This window comes from Ahaetulla prasina, chromosome 8 (genome assembly GCF_028640845.1).
Source record: "Ahaetulla prasina isolate Xishuangbanna chromosome 8, ASM2864084v1, whole genome shotgun sequence".
NCBI lineage: Eukaryota > Metazoa > Chordata > Lepidosauria > Squamata > Colubridae > Ahaetulla > Ahaetulla prasina.
This window is the reverse complement of record NC_080546.1, coordinates 3,346,020-3,363,519: the sequence shown is the minus strand read 5'-3', so window position 1 is coordinate 3,363,519 and position 17,500 is coordinate 3,346,020. Positions and strand designations below refer to the sequence as shown.

The window sequence follows — 17,500 nt, the reverse complement described above, 5'->3', positions numbered from 1 at the left end:
TCAGAGTTTGTTGCAGAACACACAATCAGACAATTCAGCAGGACTCAAAACTTCTTTATGTACATCAGTGGTAGTCAACCTGGTCCCTACTGCCCACTAGTGGGCGTTCCAGCTTTCATGGTGGGCGGTAGGGGTTTTGTCCAATACTGAAGCACTTTCCTTTTTTAAAAGTTACCTGACTTTTTAAAAAAATTTCATAGCATTGTTTAAAAACATTTTCATTAGGTTTTCATAAAATTCCCCGTGACCATTTAAATTTCTGAAAATATGCTATTTGTATCGCCCGCGCATAAGTTTAGTTCACGTTACGTAAGTGAAACTAAATGGCGCTATAGTGCGACCGCAAACAAAAGAGCCTCGTCCCAGAATAGCTCGCGCATCTCCCCCCAGCTGTAACAGACAAGCAGAGCTGGTAGCCGGCGCCCCCCTCAAACCCTATCCACGATGCGCAAGAGGCATGCGCAGATGACGATACACAGCGCATTACTGTGGAACCGGTGGGCGGTTAGAAAATTTTACTACTAACAGAGATACAAAAGTGGGCGGTTGGTATAAAAAGGTTGACTACCCCTGATATACATAATAACACATAAGGCGTATATACAATACACAGGTGGGTTTCACATAATTTTATTACCGGTTCGCCATGCACCAAAAATGTGACTGCACCTTCAGCTTGCACGCATGCATACGGCTTAGAAAATGTGGCTAAATAGGACGGCATAGTGCCAGGGCGGGTGGGCGGACCTGCAGGTCACCACTAGCGGTTCGCCCGAATCGGTCTGAACCAGCTGAATCCCACCGCTGATACAATACTCAGGCTGGTTTTTCGCACGTGGTAGAGGGAAGAGATTGTAAGTAGGTACAAGCACAGGCCGGGGCGGCACAGACCTGTGATGGCGAACTTATGGCATGAATGCCAGAGGTGGCACGTGGAGCCCTCTCTGTGGGCACACGTGCCATTGGCAGCTGCTGTTCTGCCTTCCGGTGCACATGGTCTTTGTTGTGGCTCCATCCCCCGAACATGTCCTCATGGAGGAGAGTGACTTGGGGAGTGAGGGAGAGGAGCCAGCAAGGCCTCCCTCGCCAGGACCCTCCTGCTGGCACCGCCCCAAGTTCCAGCTGCAGGCCAGGAGGAGGAGCTGACAAGGCCTCCCTCTCCCGCACCCTCCTCCTCCCTGGCAACGCCTCAAGTCCCAGCTGCTGACGATCAATCCTGGATTGATCCGAGGCAGCGACGAAAAGATAAGCGTGCGCAGCAGACGAAAAGGTGTGGCAGGCTCAGAGATTGCCGAGTCACTGAGCCACACCCCACAGGGTATAAAAGTGGGTGGAACTGCCATGTGGCCCTTGTGACGGACAAAAAGGCTACCTAGGGTGCACTGCGGCTCAGTTGTTGGAGGGTTAAAGGACTTTGTCAGTGAGTTTTGGCAACGGATCTTGGGACACGAGATAACGGACTCAGAACTTGGCCGGCCTTTGCACGGTCACTGCCAAGTATTTCCTCAACTGAAGAAAATCAGGTCCGTAGCAAATAAAAAGACTGGGAGACACGCTTCTTTGTGTTTGCTCTGTGAAGTGGGGAGGGGGAAAGAACAGTCTTCATGGGCACTGAAGGATCGGAAAACGGCCAAAAACGGCCCCCAAAAAGGTATGCGAGTGCTGGCCAGCTGGTCTTCGGGTTTCCAGTGCTCCGGCATGTGCGAAGACCAGGTGGACAGCGCACACGCGCATTCCGGAAATCCAAAGACCAGCTGGACGGCACACGCACACTCACATACATGTACGTGGATGGACGCACATTCCACATTCGGCACTTGGTGCTGAAAAGGTTCGCCATCACTGGCATAGACAAAGCTTCTCCTATATACAGAACAGTTGAGCTAAGCCACGCCCAGGCTCCTAGCTGTCTCTCGTGGCTCACACCGCAACTACTATGTTTCAGTTACCAAACAGTCCCCATTGGCCAACCTTGTTGCCATGCCTATTCCAGTTCATGAAGGTATTTACGCCGACAGGGTCCGATTTAGCACCCCTTGCCAAACAGACCCTCCCCCAAATTTATAAACCCCAGGGAGTCCTCGACTTATGACCAGAATGGAGCGCAAAATGTCTGTTGCTAAGTGAGAGATTTTGTTACGTGAGTTTTGTCCCATTTTAGGACCTTTCTTGCCACGGTGTTAAGCGAATGGCTGCCGTTGATAAGACAGTCACCCGGTTGTTAAGTGAATCTGGTTTTCCCCCGTTGACTTTGGCTTGTCGGAAGGTCACAAAAGGAGATCACGGGACCCTCGGGACGCTGCCACCATCGTAAATGTGAATCAACGGTCGGGAATATGAGTCAGTTGCCAAGCGTCCGAATTTTGGTCAGATGATCGCGGACCCGCTGCAAAGGTCGTAAGTGTGCCCTCTGGTGGCTCAGACTGGTAAGACAGTCTGTTATTAACAGCAGCTGCTTGCAATTACTGCAGGTTCAAGTCCCACCAGGCCCAAGGTTGACTCAGCCTTCCATCCTTTATAAGGTCGGTAAAATGAGGACCCAGATTGTTGGGGGCAATAAGTTTGTATATAATATACAAATGGATGAAGACTATTGCTTGACACAGTGTAAGCCGCCCTGAGTCTTCGGAGAAAACCAGATTCACTTAACAACCCCTCGGGGCTCCCGTGTTACACCTATCCTGCGCAGGCTGCACTGGCTACCTGTGGCCTTCCGGGTGCGCTTCAAGGTGTTGGTGACAATCTTTAAAGCGCTCCATGGCATAGGGCCGGGCTATTTACGGGACCGCCTACTGCTACCGGATACCTCTCACCGACCCGTGCGCTCTCACAGAGAGGGACTCCTCAGGGTGCCGTCAGCTAGGCAGTGCCGTCTGGCGACACCCAGGGGAAGGGCCTTCTCTGTGGGGGCTCCCACCCTCTGGAACGAACTCCCCCCAGGACTTCGTCAACTTCCGGACCTCCGAACCTTTCGTCGCGAGCTTAAAACGCACTTATTCATCTGCGCGGGACTGGATTAGAGTTTAAAGTTATGGGTTTTAAGGGGTTTTTTATTATTTATATTGTTTTTTAAATTCGGCAATAGAATAAGTTTTTTAATTGTTGTTTTTTAATCTGTATTTATATGTATTTTAACTGCCTGTGAACCGCCCTGAGTCCTTAGGGAGATAGGGCGGTATATAAATTTGAAAAATAAAATAAAATAAAATAAAATAAATAAATAAATATAAATGCAAATAAAAAATAAAAAAAAGTGTGAAAAACGGACATAACTTTTTTCACCACCGTTGTAACTCTGGACGGTCACTAAACGAATGGTTGTAAGTCAAGGACTACCTGTTCATCGACAGGCTGCAAATATCCCCTTCTGTTAGTCTGTCCAGCCTGAGAAGAGAATTCTGAGCAAGTTTATAAATTAAGTTTATAGTACATAAACTGCAGTACCAAAAGTGTCCAGGAGATGGAGCCTCTCTCCCAATCTAAAGGCAACTTTAAGCCCGGAGGACTTCAACTCCCAGAATACCCCAGCCAGCAAAGCTGGCTGGGGAATTCTGGGAGTTGAAGTCCACCGGGCTTAAAGTTGCCAAGGTTGGGGACCCCTGATCTAAAAGACAATGGTGATGTCAGGAAGACCCCGCCCACAAAACCAAACAGGAGCATGGGTATTCCAGTAGTCCTCGACTTACAACCATTTGTTTAGTGACCAACAGCACTGATAAAAGTCCTCACACTTACGACCGTCGCAGCCTTCCCCACAGCCACATCATCAAACTCCGGGCGTTTGGCGACTGGCATTTATTTACGACGGTTGCAGCGTCCCGAAGTCGCGTGATCTCCGCTTAGGACCTTCCGTCAAGCCAAAGGAATGGGGGAAGCCAGATTCACGTAACGACCGCATGACAACTGCAGTTACAGGTAGTCCTCGAGTTACAACAGTCCACATCGTGACCATTTGAAGTTACGGGGCACTGGAAAAAGTGAGTTCTAGTCCTGCCAGGCGTGAAAGCCAGCTAGGGTGACTTTGGGCCAATCACCAGGAGACGGTGAATTCCAGTTCTGCCTTAAGAATGAAAGTCGGCTAGGTGACTTTGGGCCAACCACCAGGAGTTGGTGAGTTCTAGTCTCACCTTAGGCATGGAAACCGGCTGGGTGACTTTGGGCCAACCACCAGGAGACGGTGAGTTCTAGTTCTGCCTTAGACATGAAAGCCAGCTAGGATGACTTTGGGCCAACCACCAGGAGACGGTGAGTTCTAGTTCTGCCTTAGACATGAAAGCCAGCTAGGATGACTTTGGGCCAACCATCAGGAGACGGTGAGTTCTAGTTCTGCCTTAGACATGAAAGCCAGCTAGGATGACTTTGGGCCAACCACCAGGAGACGGTGAGTTCTAGTTCTGCCTTAGACATGAAAGCCAGCTAGGATGACTTTGGGCCAACCACCAGGAGACGGTGAGTTCTAGTTCTGCCTTAGACATGAAAGCCAGCTAGGATGACTTTGGGCCAACCACCAGGAGACGGTGAGTTCTAGTTCTGCCTTAGACATGAAAGCCAGCTAGGATGACTTTGGGCCAATCACCAGGAGACGGTGAGTTCTAGTTCTGCCTTAGACATGAAAGCCAGCTAGGATGACTTTGGGCCAATCACCAGGAGATGGTGAATTCTAGTTCTGCCTTAAGAATGAACACTGGCTGGGTGACTTTGGGCCAATCACCAGGAGACGGTGACTTCTAGTCCCGCCTTAGGCATGAAAGCTGGCTGGGTGACTTTGTGCCAATCACCAGGAGACGGTGAGTTCTAGTCTCGCCTTAGGCATGGAAACCGGCTGGATGATTTTGCGCCAGTCCCTCGCCCTCAGGCCAACCCTACCTCACCGGGTTGTTGTTGTGGGGAAAATAGTGGGAGCAAGGTGTGTTAGATACTGCATATCCGCCATCCTGATTTATTAGTAAAAGTAATAAAGGCAGGATACAATCAAACAAACGAACAGAAGCCACTGGCTGAGAGAGCGCCAGAGGGCAGGCGATGCTCACCTCGCCCCCACAGCTGGATGCACTGTTGGTGGTGCGTCATGCACATGCCGTTGTAACAATACTCCTCTCCGTGGGAACACGTTGAGCCGTCCAACAAGTAGACATTGCCGGGGCAGTAAGGTGAAGCGCCCGTACAATATTCCGGGAGATCACACGATCCAGCCGGCTCCCGACACATGATCCCGGCTGTCTTGAGCTAGGGAGGCCAAAGAGAAAACAACAGACAGAGAAATTTCCACCAAAGAAGTGAAGATGAGCCAAGATTCATCTCCATCGGCCATCTTTGACGGGATGTGGAGAACAATACGCAGGAGACCCTAACCATGGGACCACGGCTAATGTCCAGACAACCCTCTGAAGAACCTCTGGAAGGAATGGCCATCCTGTCTTGGTCGATCTTAGGATCCTTTCTTTCAAGCAAAAATATCTCCTATTGTAATGGAATGTAGTCTGGATTCCCAGGAGGGAGGGGCCTCATTCCAGAGGAGCAAGAGAGTTTGTGTATGAGAAAGAGGGTGAAGACAGTTCCTGCCTAACTGAACCCAAACTATATCTTTAATGATGCAAATAGTTATCCTATTATTTTTTTATTGGTTCATTTGTTTGTTTATATCCCATCTTATTATTATTATTATTATAATAAAAAAAGCAAGGCCTTATTTTTTTTCTCATTGCAACTGTCCTCAACAGACGCTCCTCATTTAGCGACCGCCTCGTTATGTCCGCAATTGCAACGGTGATGAAAAAGTAACTTTCCAACCGATCCCCGCGTTCACGACCTCCGCAGGTCTGTAAAGCCAAGGGAAGTTCAAAGTAACCCTGTAAAGTTGCGGCGTTCCACTTCGCTTAACAACCACGTTGCCACCTCCAACTCTGGTCGCTAAACGAGGACTACCTGTATTGCAAGCTCCGGTTTCCATTTCCGCCCAAATCAAGGCAGACACTTCCCCCCCCCCCGAGAGTTCCCATGCTCCACAGCCTTGGTGGCCCGCAATCGGTTTTATTACCTTGCAGGAATTACAACATTCTCCATGGGCACACTCAGCTCCGGCTTTCAGCGTACAATTCTGGGGGTTACAGCAAGGATTGGTACACTCCTGGGGGGGGGGGAGAAAAAGGGGGACTTTTTTTTCACTCAGCATCGCCAGGATTTAGGGGTTGGGAAGCCCAACACGTTCATGGGGGTCTCCGCCAAAAAAGCTTCAATTATTAGAAAAACTTCCCCGCAGGAACATGGATTTCCATCTATTGACGCTATCGTGAAATATTGGCCAGATGCGTCTTTTCCCTGTTTTATTTATTTTGACTTTCATCCCGCCTTATTGTTTTTCCAAATAACTCAAAAGTGGTGAATATATCCAAAAGACCTTCCTATTTCCTATTCTATTTCTTTTATTTTCCCCACCCTGTGAGGTGGATTGGGATGAGAGAAACTGACTGACCCAAAGTCACCCAGCCGGATTTCATGGCTAAAGCGGGACTAGAACTCACCATCACCGGGTGATTGGCCTAAAGTCGCCCAGCTGGCTTTTATGCCTAAGGCAGGACTAGAACTCACCACCACCGGGTGATTGGCCCCAAATCACCCAGTTGGCTTTCCTGCCTAAGACAAAACTAGAACTCCCCATCTCTGGGTGATTGGCCCAAAGTTACCCAGTGGCCTTTCATGCTTAAGGCAGGACTAGAACTCCCCATCACCTGGTGACTAACCCAAACTCACCCAGTTGGCTTTTCTGCCTAAGGCTAGCACTAGAACTCCCCGTCTCCAGGTGATTGGCCCAAAGTCACCCAGCTGCCTTTCCTGCCTCAGACAAAACTAGAACTCCCTGTCTCCTGGTTCCTAAGCCGGCATCTTAACCCCTAAAGCAATTTTGCCCATCAGATCTTGGAGTTTTGACCTGCTCTCTGCCTCGACGTAAGACTCAAGCCCCATGGCTTTGCTCCCGGACAGCCTCGCCCTCCCCCACCCTGGGCTCACTGCCCTCCCTCCTTTCTTCCCAATGCCACCCCCTCCCCCCAAATCCCCTGCCTACCTCGGCCTCCCCGCAGTCGCACTCCTCCCCTTCCTCCAAAAACCCGTTGCCACATTTCTTCCCCAAAACCAAGTCCTTGGTGTCCGGCAGGTTGAAGAGGCAGGCGCCTCCCCCCTTCTGGAAGTAGCCCTCCAACTGTCTGCGGCTGCAGGCGCTGAACACCCGGGGGAAGGGGTGCCTGGAATTGGGGAGGGGTGAGAGAGAGAGAGAGAGAGACAAAAAGAGACCGACTCAGGACCGGAACAGCAGAATTTGCAGAATTTGAATCCGAGGCTCCATTTCTAAACCTCACTGTTGTGACCTAGGCCCAAGTAGGTAGTAGGAACCTCAGTCAGTCTAAAAACAAACAAACTTTATTAGAACAGCTGAGAATTAACTCATTCTCAGCGTAGTCCAATTAAATTAAAACTAATTCCTCCCAACACAAATTCCTCAGTCCCATCACTAACCTTAGTCCAATTAGGCAAATTGCCAAAGGCCTTTCTTGGCAAACGTTCAGAAGACACCGATACAAAAATAAATGCAACAAGTCGAAGCTATCAACGTTGTTTTCCGGCAAAGAGCCCAAATGCCGTTGCTGGTCTTTTAAGCCTTATGGGAGGGGCCAATCATCTCTTGGCCTTACTCCCAAGTCGTCCTCTCTGCTTGAGCTGTTCTTGCCTTCTGGCAGCTCTTCTCATGCGTACATTAGGAACAGGCTCCTCCTGTTCCTCTGCCTCACTACTATCAGTCTCTGGAGGCTCCGGAGTCCGCACATCACTCCCTGATGGCCCTGGCCCCACCTCTGCCTCCGACGCAGAGCCCTCATCCGGGCCTTCCCCAGCCTCCAGGACTGGCCCATGTTCTTCCTCAGCCTCATCGCTCTCTGACTCCGTTGCCAGCTCTGCAGGCTGCTGGCGAACCACAACAATTTCAAGGAGGTGGTTTTGCAGGAAGTCCTCAACTTACGACCGCAACTGAGCCACAAACAGTCTGTGGCTAAGCAAGGCAGTGCTTAAAGACAGCTTTGCCCCCATTTTGTGACCGTCCTTGTCACGATTGCTAAGGGAGTCACTGCAGTCGTTCGTAGAGGGAAACCTCGACTTACGTCCGTTCATTTAGAGACCGTTGAAAGATATAAAGGCGCTGGAACACAAAGGGATTGATGGCCCTTTTCCACACTTACGACCATTGCAGCATCCCCCGTGGGTCACAAGACCGAAATTCAGACGCTTGGCAACGTCTAACTCGTATTTATGACGGTCGTCATGTCCCTGGGTCACACGATTCCCCTTTTGAGAACTTCTGAAAAGCCAAGTCAACAGGTGGGGGAGTGCAGATTCACGTAACGACCGGGTTACTAACTAATCAATTGCAGAGATTCACTTAACAACAGCAGCAACAAAGGTCCTATAATGGGACAAAACTCGCTCAAGAAACGTCTCTCCCAACGGCAGAAAATCTGGGGGCTCAACTGCCCCGTTTTACAACCTTTCTCGATTACCGCTGTTAAGTGGAGCACTGTGGTTGTTAAGTCAGTAACCCGGCTGTTAAGTGAATCTGGTTTTCTCGCTGACCTCGTTCGTTAGAAGGTCACAAAAGGGGATTGTGTGAACCCTCGGGGAAACCGTCATAAATACGAATCAAGTCGCCAAGAATCCGAATTTCGATCCCGTAACCCTCGGGATGCTGCCACGGTCCTAAGCTTTTTCAAGTCCCTTTTTTCAGTCCCGTTGTAACTTGGAACGGTCACTAAATGAATGGTCGTAAGTCGAGGACTATCTGGACTTCTTTGGCACACATGGTGGGCTCCGAAAAAAATGGACTGAAAAGAGAAGATGTTTGAACCAGCTCTTGTTTTGCCCAGTGTCTTTGAAGCCCCCCGTTTTACACACTTACACAACACACACACACACTTACACACACACACACCATTGTCGTTAACAAGTCCTCTTTGCTACTGTACAAGCTGTTCGACTCCCGACTTCCTGCAATTTTCAAATAATCTGGTTTTAATTTACATTTCGCTGCGGTTTCCTCCGTAGAATCTGCCTGGAAAAGCAGGCGGGAGGGTGGATGGAAGACGGGGAATTTTTAGCCCACCGACCCTGAGAACTTGATGAAACAAACGAAAAGCCCCTTCCCCAAATTCAAAGTTTATTGCGTTATCCTTTATAAACACAAAAGCGTTTGAAGGGGGCCGTTAGGAAGCCGAGCTGCAGATTCTTGGAAACAAACCCACATAAAGTAGCTATTCTTTTTATAAGCCAGCATCCAGATGTGGAGAGGCGGCTAAATTATATGAAGAACAGCTGCAGGAAATTGGGAATGTTTAATTTAATAGAACAGAACAAACAGAATAGAATAGAATAGAATAGAATAGAATAGAATAGAATAGAATAGAATAGAATAGAATAGAGTAGAGTAGAGTAGAGTAGAGTAGAGTAGAGTAGAGTAGAGTAGAGTAGAATAGAATAGAATAGAATAGAATAGAAAATGAAAATGAAAATGAAAAGAATGAAATGAAAATGAAAAGAAGGACTGGGGATGATGGAGGGGGGGGAACATGAGAAGCGTTTGAGCAGAGGGCTGGTCTAGAAGACCTTCAAGGCCCCCTCCGACTCTGTTATTCTCTCTCAGGACTACGGGTGACATAATAATTAAAAATGTGATGGGAATTCTGAGAAATATATTTAATAAATGAAGGAAAGATCGGGGTTGCCTGGACACCATAATGGAAAATGCTAAATTGAAAATGAACACAGCAACAGAGAGAGAGATGGAAGAAGGAGTAGGGAGATGGAAAAAAGGGAGAAGAGAGGAAGGAGAGAGAGGAATAAAAGAAAAGGAAGAGGAGAGGAAGAAAGGGAGGGGAAATAAGAATAATAGGAGAGAAGATTAGATAGGAAGGAAGGAAGGAGGAGAGGGGGAAAGGAAGGGGAAGTAGAGAAGGAGTAGGAGAGGAGGAAAGAAAGTAGGAAGGAAAGACTGCTGTTAAACAAAAAAGATGAAATGGAAGAAAGGCAACCTCCGAACTCGTTTAAATCTATCAGGATAAAGAATGAATTGCTATGAAAGTTAAAAGAGAATATATATGATTAAAAAAGGAGAAATTAGAATTTGAGGGCGGAAGAAGATGTAGATTATATGAATAAGCATAGAAACATTAAGATATGATTAAAAAATATGGGGGAAAAAGAACATTTTGGCAGAATTTGTAACTGTGTAAAATGTACTTGGATACGACAAGTTGTATAAGATACGGTCAATACTCTGCTCATAAAATATGTGGGGTGCGTGAAAGAAAGAAAAATCAATAAAACTTGATTCAGGGGGAAAAAAAAGGACTAAGGGTGACATGATAGCAGTCTGCTAATATTTGGGGGGAAGATATAGATAAGAAGGGCGTCAAACTATTCTCCAAAGCACCCGAAGACAAGACGAGAAGCAACGGAAAGAAACTCAGCAAGGAGAGAAGCAACCCTGGAATGAAGGAGGAATTTCCTGAAAGAGAGGACAATTAACCGGTGGAACCGCTTGCCACCAGACGTTGCGGTTGGCTCCATCCCTGGAGGCTTTCAAGAAAAGATTGGACAACCATTTGTCTCAAATGGTTTAGGGTTTCCTGCTTGTGCGGTGGGTTGGACTAGAAGACCTCCGGGGGGCCCTTCCGACTCTGTTAACCTCTTATTCTGTGAAATGCCATTATTCCCCTTCCAACTTGGAAGACTGAGATTTCCCACCAGATATTCGCTCTTTAGAGCAACGGCACCACGGCCCTGCTCCTGCTGGGCCGGGCAGCGATGAATACAAAGCAAGTTTCTAGTCCTTAAGAGGGGAGCAATCTCAGAAGTTTGTTTAGGTTTCAGTGATCCAGTTTTCAGAGGATCTGGAGGTGGGGAGAGAGAGATGCAAGGATTTGGGGGGGATGAAGACAGCTTGAAGTCTCCTTCAAAGCACCTTTGGTGCACCTCCAAGTGCACAGCTGGGGGTTAGACTAGAAGACCTCCAAGGTCCCTCCCGACCCTCTTATTCTCTGTTGTCGGTGCTCCCTCACTGGAGGTTTCCAAGAAGAGACTGGACAGCCATTTGTCAGAAACGATACAGGGTCCCCTGCTCGAGCAAGGGGGTTGGTCTAGAAGACCTCCAAGGTCCCTTCCAGCTCTATCACAGGTACTCCTCGACTTACGGCCACAATCGAGCACGCCAAGTTTTTGCTCCTAAGCGAGACATCTGTGAAATGAGCTTGGCTCCCTTCCACGACTTTCCTTGCCACGGTCGTTAAGCGAATCACCGCAGGCGTTGAGCTAGTCACACACGTTGTTAAGTGAACCTGGCTTCCCATCATGGATTTTACTTGCCGGAAAGTCGCCAAAGTGACCCCGGGATACTGCGACCGTCGTAAATACGAGTCAACTGACCCATCGTCCGGATGTTGATCACGTGACCGCAGGGACGCTGCAACGGTCGTAAGTATGAAAAACGGTCACAAGTCACTTTTTTTTTCAGTGGCGTAATTTCGGACGGTCACGAAATGAGCTTTTGTAACTCGAGGATTTTCTCTTTCTGTGTTCTGTCTTACACATTTTCCACCATCTATTCACCATTCAACTGAACATCTATTAATAAAGAATTCCCAATCTTTAATACATTAGTGTAAAAATCTCGTGCTTTACAAATTGTATTGAGAAAATACTTTCTTCCTTTATAATTGGTGGATGATCTCTGGAGGGCCAGGGATAGGGGTTGTTCCTCTGCCCTGGTCCTATTAGACCTCTCAGCGGCTTTTGATACCATCGACCATGGTATCCTGCTGCGCCGGTTGGAGGGATTGGGAGTGGGAGGCACCGTTTATCGGTGGTTCTCCTCCTATCTCTCCGATCGGTCGCAGACGGTGTTGGCGGGGGGGCAGAGATCGGCTCCGAGGCACCTCACTTGTGGGGTGCCGCAGGGGTCGATTCTCTCGCCCCTCTTGTTCAACATCTATATGAAGCCGCTGGGTGAGATCATCAGTGGCTTCGGTGTGAGGTACCAGCTGTACGCTGATGACACCCAGCTGTACTTTTCCACACCGGGCCACCCCAACGAAGCTATCGAAGTGCTGTCCCGGTGTCTGGAAGCCGTACGGGTCTGGATGGGGAGAAACAGGCTCAAGCTCAATCCCTCCAAGACAGAGTAGCTGTGGATGCCGGCATCCCGGTACAGTCAGCTGCAGCCGCGGCTGACTGTTGGGGGCGAGTCATTGGCCCCGATGGAGAGGGTGCGCAACTTGGGCGTCCTCCTGGATGAACGGCTGTCTTTTGAAGATCATTTGGCGGCCGTCTCCAGGAGAGCTTTTTACCAGGTTCGCCTGGTGCGCCAGTTGCGCCCCTTTCTAGACCGGGATGCCCTATGCACGGTCACTCACGCCCTTGTGACGTCTCGCCTAGATTACTGCAATGCTCTCTACATGGGGCTCCCCTTGAAGGGCATCCGGAGACTGCAGTTAGTCCAGAATGCGGCTGCGCGGGTGATAGAAGGAGCCCCTCGTGGCTCCTGGGTGACACCTATCCTGCGCAGACTGCACTGGCTACCTGTGGCCTTCCGGGTGCGCTTCAAGGTGTTGGTGATCACCTTTAAAGCGCTCCATGGCATAGGGCCGGGCTATTTACGGGACCGCCTACTGCTACCGGATACCTCTCACCGACCCGTGCGCTCTCACAGAGAGGGACTCCTCAGGGTGCCGTCAGCTAGGCAGTGTCGTCTGGCGACACCCAGGGGAAGGGCCTTCTCTGCGGGGGCTCCCGCCCTCTGGAACGAGCTCCCCCCAGGACTTCGCCAACTCTCGGACCTTAGAACCTTCCATCGTGAACTTAAAACACACTTATTCAGGTGCGCAGGACTGGATTAGATTTTTTAGCTTTTAAATTTTAAATTTTAAATTTTATACTGATTTTAATTGGTTTTATTATTTTTAGTTCAATTGGCCGGCTAAATATTTCATTTTAAAATTATTTTAAATTCATTGTCTTTCTATGTATTTTAATATGGCTGTACACCGCCCTGAGTCCTTCGGGAGAAGGGCGGTCTAGAAATTTGATTAATAAATAAATAAATAAATAAATAAATAATTCACTGTTAAACCAGCTGGAACCTCCCATCTAAAATATATCTGATATTTCTTAAACTCATCCACTAAAAAGGCAAATTCTTTTCTCTTTCTTAACATTTTAGGAGGAATTTCCTTCATCATTATTATATCTTGTCCTAATATTTGAAATTTATTTTTATAAAATGCTTGCAAAATTCCATACCTAATCTTCTTATTTGTAAAATAAATAACCACATCTCTCGGTAAACACTTCTGCCTTGCCCACCAAGAATTAACACGATAATTTTTTTCAATATTAACTTCAAAATCTTCTGGTTCCACTTCCTCTATCTGAGCAAAGGCTGCCTTATCAACCTTAACCTGAATATCATCTATTTTATTTTCTAAGTTCAGATTAATTTGAACTTCATCTATTTTCCTTTGCAAATCTAAATTAATTTGTTTAAATTCATCCAGTCTTTCTTCTGTCTGTGTACTAGATAACAATAATGGGGTAATTGATTCCTTTAATTTTTTCATCTCCCCCCTCTGCTCTTCCACCAAATCTTTAAAATCCAGTATTTCTTTCTCCATTTCATTAAATTTTTGATCTATTTCTGAAAGATGAGCCTCCATAAGCTCCTGTAAATCTCTTTCTGTGTTCTATGTTCTCCTTTTCCACCAAGCAACCGGGGATCCAAGGACAATCCCACCCACCCCTCCCCAAATGGGAGACCCCCCCCTGCGTTTTTACCCCGTGGCTGCAGCCATGACGCAGCCCCCCTGGGACGCCGTGGCCTCCATGCAGCAGCCTTCCGCGTCGTGGCTCATGCCGAAATTGTGGCCGATCTCATGGGCCATGGTGGCGGCTGCTCCGATGGGCAACTCCGAGTGGTCCTGGTTGGGGGGGGGGAGGGAGGGGGGAGGGAGAGAGAGGAAAAGGTTCATCAACAGGGGTGAAATGTAAAATTTGTTACTACCGGTTCTGTGGGCGTGGCTTGATGGGGGGGGTAATGTGACTGGGTGGGCGTGGCCAACCTTTTTTTTTTTACTTTTAAAAGCATTTATTTTTTTTGCCTTTAAAAGAAAAGAAAACCCTCTAACGATCAGGCAACTCAGCTGGGATCCCCAGAGGCTTTTAAAAATATTTTTTCTACAACCTCTTCGGCCGAAGTGGCTGTAGAAAAAAATGCTTTTAAAAGGTTCTGAAGATCCCAGCTGAGCCGCACGATCATCAGAGGATTTTTTTTTTTACTTTTAAAAGCATTTTTTTTTTTTTGCCTTTAAAAGAAAAGAAAAGCCTCTGACGATCAGGCAACTCAGCTGGGATCCCCAGAAGCTTTTAAAAGTATTTTTTCTACAACCTCTTCGGCCAAAGAGGTTGTTAAAAAATGCTTTTAAAAGGCCCCTCTGGCGATCCCAGCTCAGTTGCTTGATCGTCAGAGGCTTTTCTTTTCTTTTAAAAGCAATTATTTTATTTGCCTTTAAAAGAAAACCAAAAAGCCTCTGACGATCAGAACAACTCAGCCGGGATCGCCAGAGGAGCCTTTTAAAAGCATTTTTTTTTTCATTACAACCTCTTCGGCCGAAGAGGTTGCAGAAAAAAATACTTTTAAAAGGCTCCTCTGGCGATCCCAGCTGAGCCGCGTGATCATCAGAGGCTTTTTTTTTTTTACTTTTAAAAGCATTTTTTCGGCCAAAGAAAAAATGCTTTTAAAAGTAAAAAAACAACAACACTCTGATGATCGCGCGGCTCAGCTGGGCATGGGCTGGGGGGAGGGGTAGGGTGGGCAGGAATTTTTGCTACCGGTTCTCCGAACCACCCGCCGCCGTCGCTACCGGATCGGGCGATCCGGTCCGAACCGGGAGCATTTCACCCCTGTTCTTCAGCTAGAAGAGGAGAAGGGGGGCAGAATTTGTTTTCCCAAGCACCTGCGTACGGCCAAGGTAGCATCCGCAGAACTGGGTGGGTGGGCTTCATTTTGCAATCCAAATTAGGGGTTTGCAAAGGATGTAGGGCTTGTTTCTTGCAAGGGGAAAAGGAAGGAGATTTCTCTCTCCCCCCCCCCCCCAAATCCTTGCCATTCCCTCCCCTCGCACCCGTGGCCAGCAGGTTGATCCTGACCGGCTCAAGGACGACTCAGCCTTCCGTCCTTCTGAGGTCGGTAAAATGAGGACCCCCCAATTGTTGGGGACCATAAGCTGACTCTGTAAATTGCCTAGGGAGGGCTGTAAGCACTAAGAAGCAGTATATAAGTCTGCGTTGTTGCTATTCTCTCCCTCTCCCTCCTTCTTTCCCTCTCTGCTTCCTTCTCTTCTTCTTTTCCCCTTCATTTCTTTCTCCTGGTCCCTCTATCTATTTCTCTTTTCTTTTTCTCTCCCTCTTCTTTCCTCTCCTTCCTTCCTCCTGCCTTTCTCTCTCCTTTTCTTCCTTCCTTTCTTTTTCTTTCTTTGTTGTTCTTTCCTTCCTTCTACTGTCTCCTTCCTTCCCTTCCTTTTTTCCATTTCTTTTCTTTCTCCTGCTCCCTCCGTCTCTTATTTCCCTTCTCTTTTTCTCTCCCTCTTCTTTCCTCTCCTTCCTTCCTCCTGCCCTTCTTTCTCCTTTTTTTCCTTTCTTTTTCTTTTTCTTTCTATGTTTTCCTTTCCTTCCCTTCCCTCTACTGTCTCCTTCCTTCCCTTTTTTCCCATTTCGTTTCTTTCTCCTGCTCCCTCCGTCTCTTATTTCCCTTCTCTTTTTCTCTCCCTCTTCTTTCTTCTCCTTCTTTCCTCTTCTTCCTTCTTCCTTTCTTTTTTTCTTTTTCTTTCTTTTTCTTTCCTCCTCTTTACTGTCTCCTTCCTTCCCTTCTTTTTTCCTCCTTTTTCTTTCTTCTGCTCCCTCCCTTTTTTCCTGTCTCTTTTTCTCTCCCTCTTCTTTCCTCTCTCCTTCCCTCCCTCCCTCCTTTTTCTTTCTCCTTTTCTTTCTTTCTCTTCCTTCCTTTCTCTCTCTTGGTGGTGGCACGGTGGTTAAAATGCAGAATTGCCGGCTAACTCTGCCGACTGCCAGGAAGTTCGATCCTGACCGGTCCATGGTTGACTCAGCCTTCTGTCCTTCCAAAGTCAGCAAAATGGGGACCCCAATGGTCAGAGGCGGGGCATATGCAAATCTGTGGTTGGCTGAGGAATTCTGGGAGTTGAAGTCCATAGATCGTAAAGTGACCATGATTGGACAGCCCTGGCCTCTTCAAGAAGAGAGCGCACTGCCATTTGTCAGAAATGGTGTAGGGTCTCCTGCTTGGGCGGGGGCGGGGGTTGGACTAGATGACCTACAAGGTCCCTTCCAACTCTGTTAATCTGTTACAGAAAATTGAGAAAATCTATTGAGAAAATCTATTGAGAAATACAAAAAATATTGAGTCTGTCATTTGCACCTCTATAACTGTCTGGTTCGGTTCTGCAACCCAACAAGAAAAACACAGACTTCAGAGGATAATTAGAACTGCAGAAAAAATAATTGCTACCAACCTGCCTTCCATTGAGGACCTGTATACTGCACGAATCAAGAAGAGGGCCGTGAAAATATTTGCAGATCCCTCGCATCCTGGACATAAACTGTTTCAACTCCTACCCTCAAAACGACGCTATAGAGCACTGCACACCAGCACAACTAGACACAAGAACAGTTTTTCCATGAGCCATCACTCTGCTAAACAAAGAATTCCCTCAACACTGTCAGACTATTTACTGAATCTGCACTACTATTAATCGTCTCATAGTTCCCATCACCAATCTCTTTCCACTTATGACTGTATGACTATAACTTGTTGCTGGCAATCCTTATGATTTATATTGATATATTGATCATCAATTGTGTTGTAAATGTTGTACCTTGATGAACGTATCTTTTCTTTTATGTACACTGAGAGCCTGTGCACCAAGACAAATTCCTTGTGTGTCCAATCACACTTGGCCAATAAAAATTCTATTCTATTCTATTCTATTCTATTCTATTCTATTCTATTCTATTCTATTCTATTCTATTCTAAAAGCTCTCTTGTGGTTTTCCCAAGAGTAACACAATGCGTTGCAAGCAAAGAGCATTTTTAATCCCGTATCATCGAGGGGGGAAGCTGTCGGTCAGCAAGACGAAGGGATGAGGGGAAGCCATCTTCTTCTTACCATGTTCACGCCGCCAGAATTCTCCGCACTGCACATGCCCTCCAGGGGCGCCATTCCGATGGTGGTCCCTCTGAAGGTGATCCCTCTGCAAGGAGTCGTGAGAACAAGGATGGGGGACGGAGCAAAGGATATGGATTATGGTCCCTCCATCCATCCCTTCCTTCCTTATTTCCTTCCTTCTTTCCTTTCTCCCTATCTCCCAACCTCCTGTGCCTCCCAATTCCTTCCTTCTT

The 17,500-nt window shown here is 47.6% G+C and overlaps 1 protein-coding gene across 6 annotated transcripts in view; it reads right to left on the bottom strand.

Moving 5' to 3' along the window:
• ADAM33 (ADAM metallopeptidase domain 33) overlaps positions 1-17,500 on the bottom strand; it is a 106,974-nt gene that overhangs the window by 18,828 nt on the left and 70,646 nt on the right. For all 6 annotated transcript variants that reach the window (XM_058193056.1, XM_058193058.1, XM_058193057.1 and 3 more), the window contains 5 exons: positions 17,268-17,352; positions 13,867-14,009; positions 7,064-7,241; positions 6,038-6,127; positions 5,031-5,226 (listed from right to left, as the gene is read on the bottom strand). In XM_058193056.1, the coding sequence (XP_058049039.1) occupies positions 5,031-5,226; positions 6,038-6,127; positions 7,064-7,241; positions 13,867-14,009; positions 17,268-17,352 (692 nt within the window). The remainder of the gene's footprint in view (positions 1-5,030; positions 5,227-6,037; positions 6,128-7,063; positions 7,242-13,866; positions 14,010-17,267; positions 17,353-17,500) is intronic.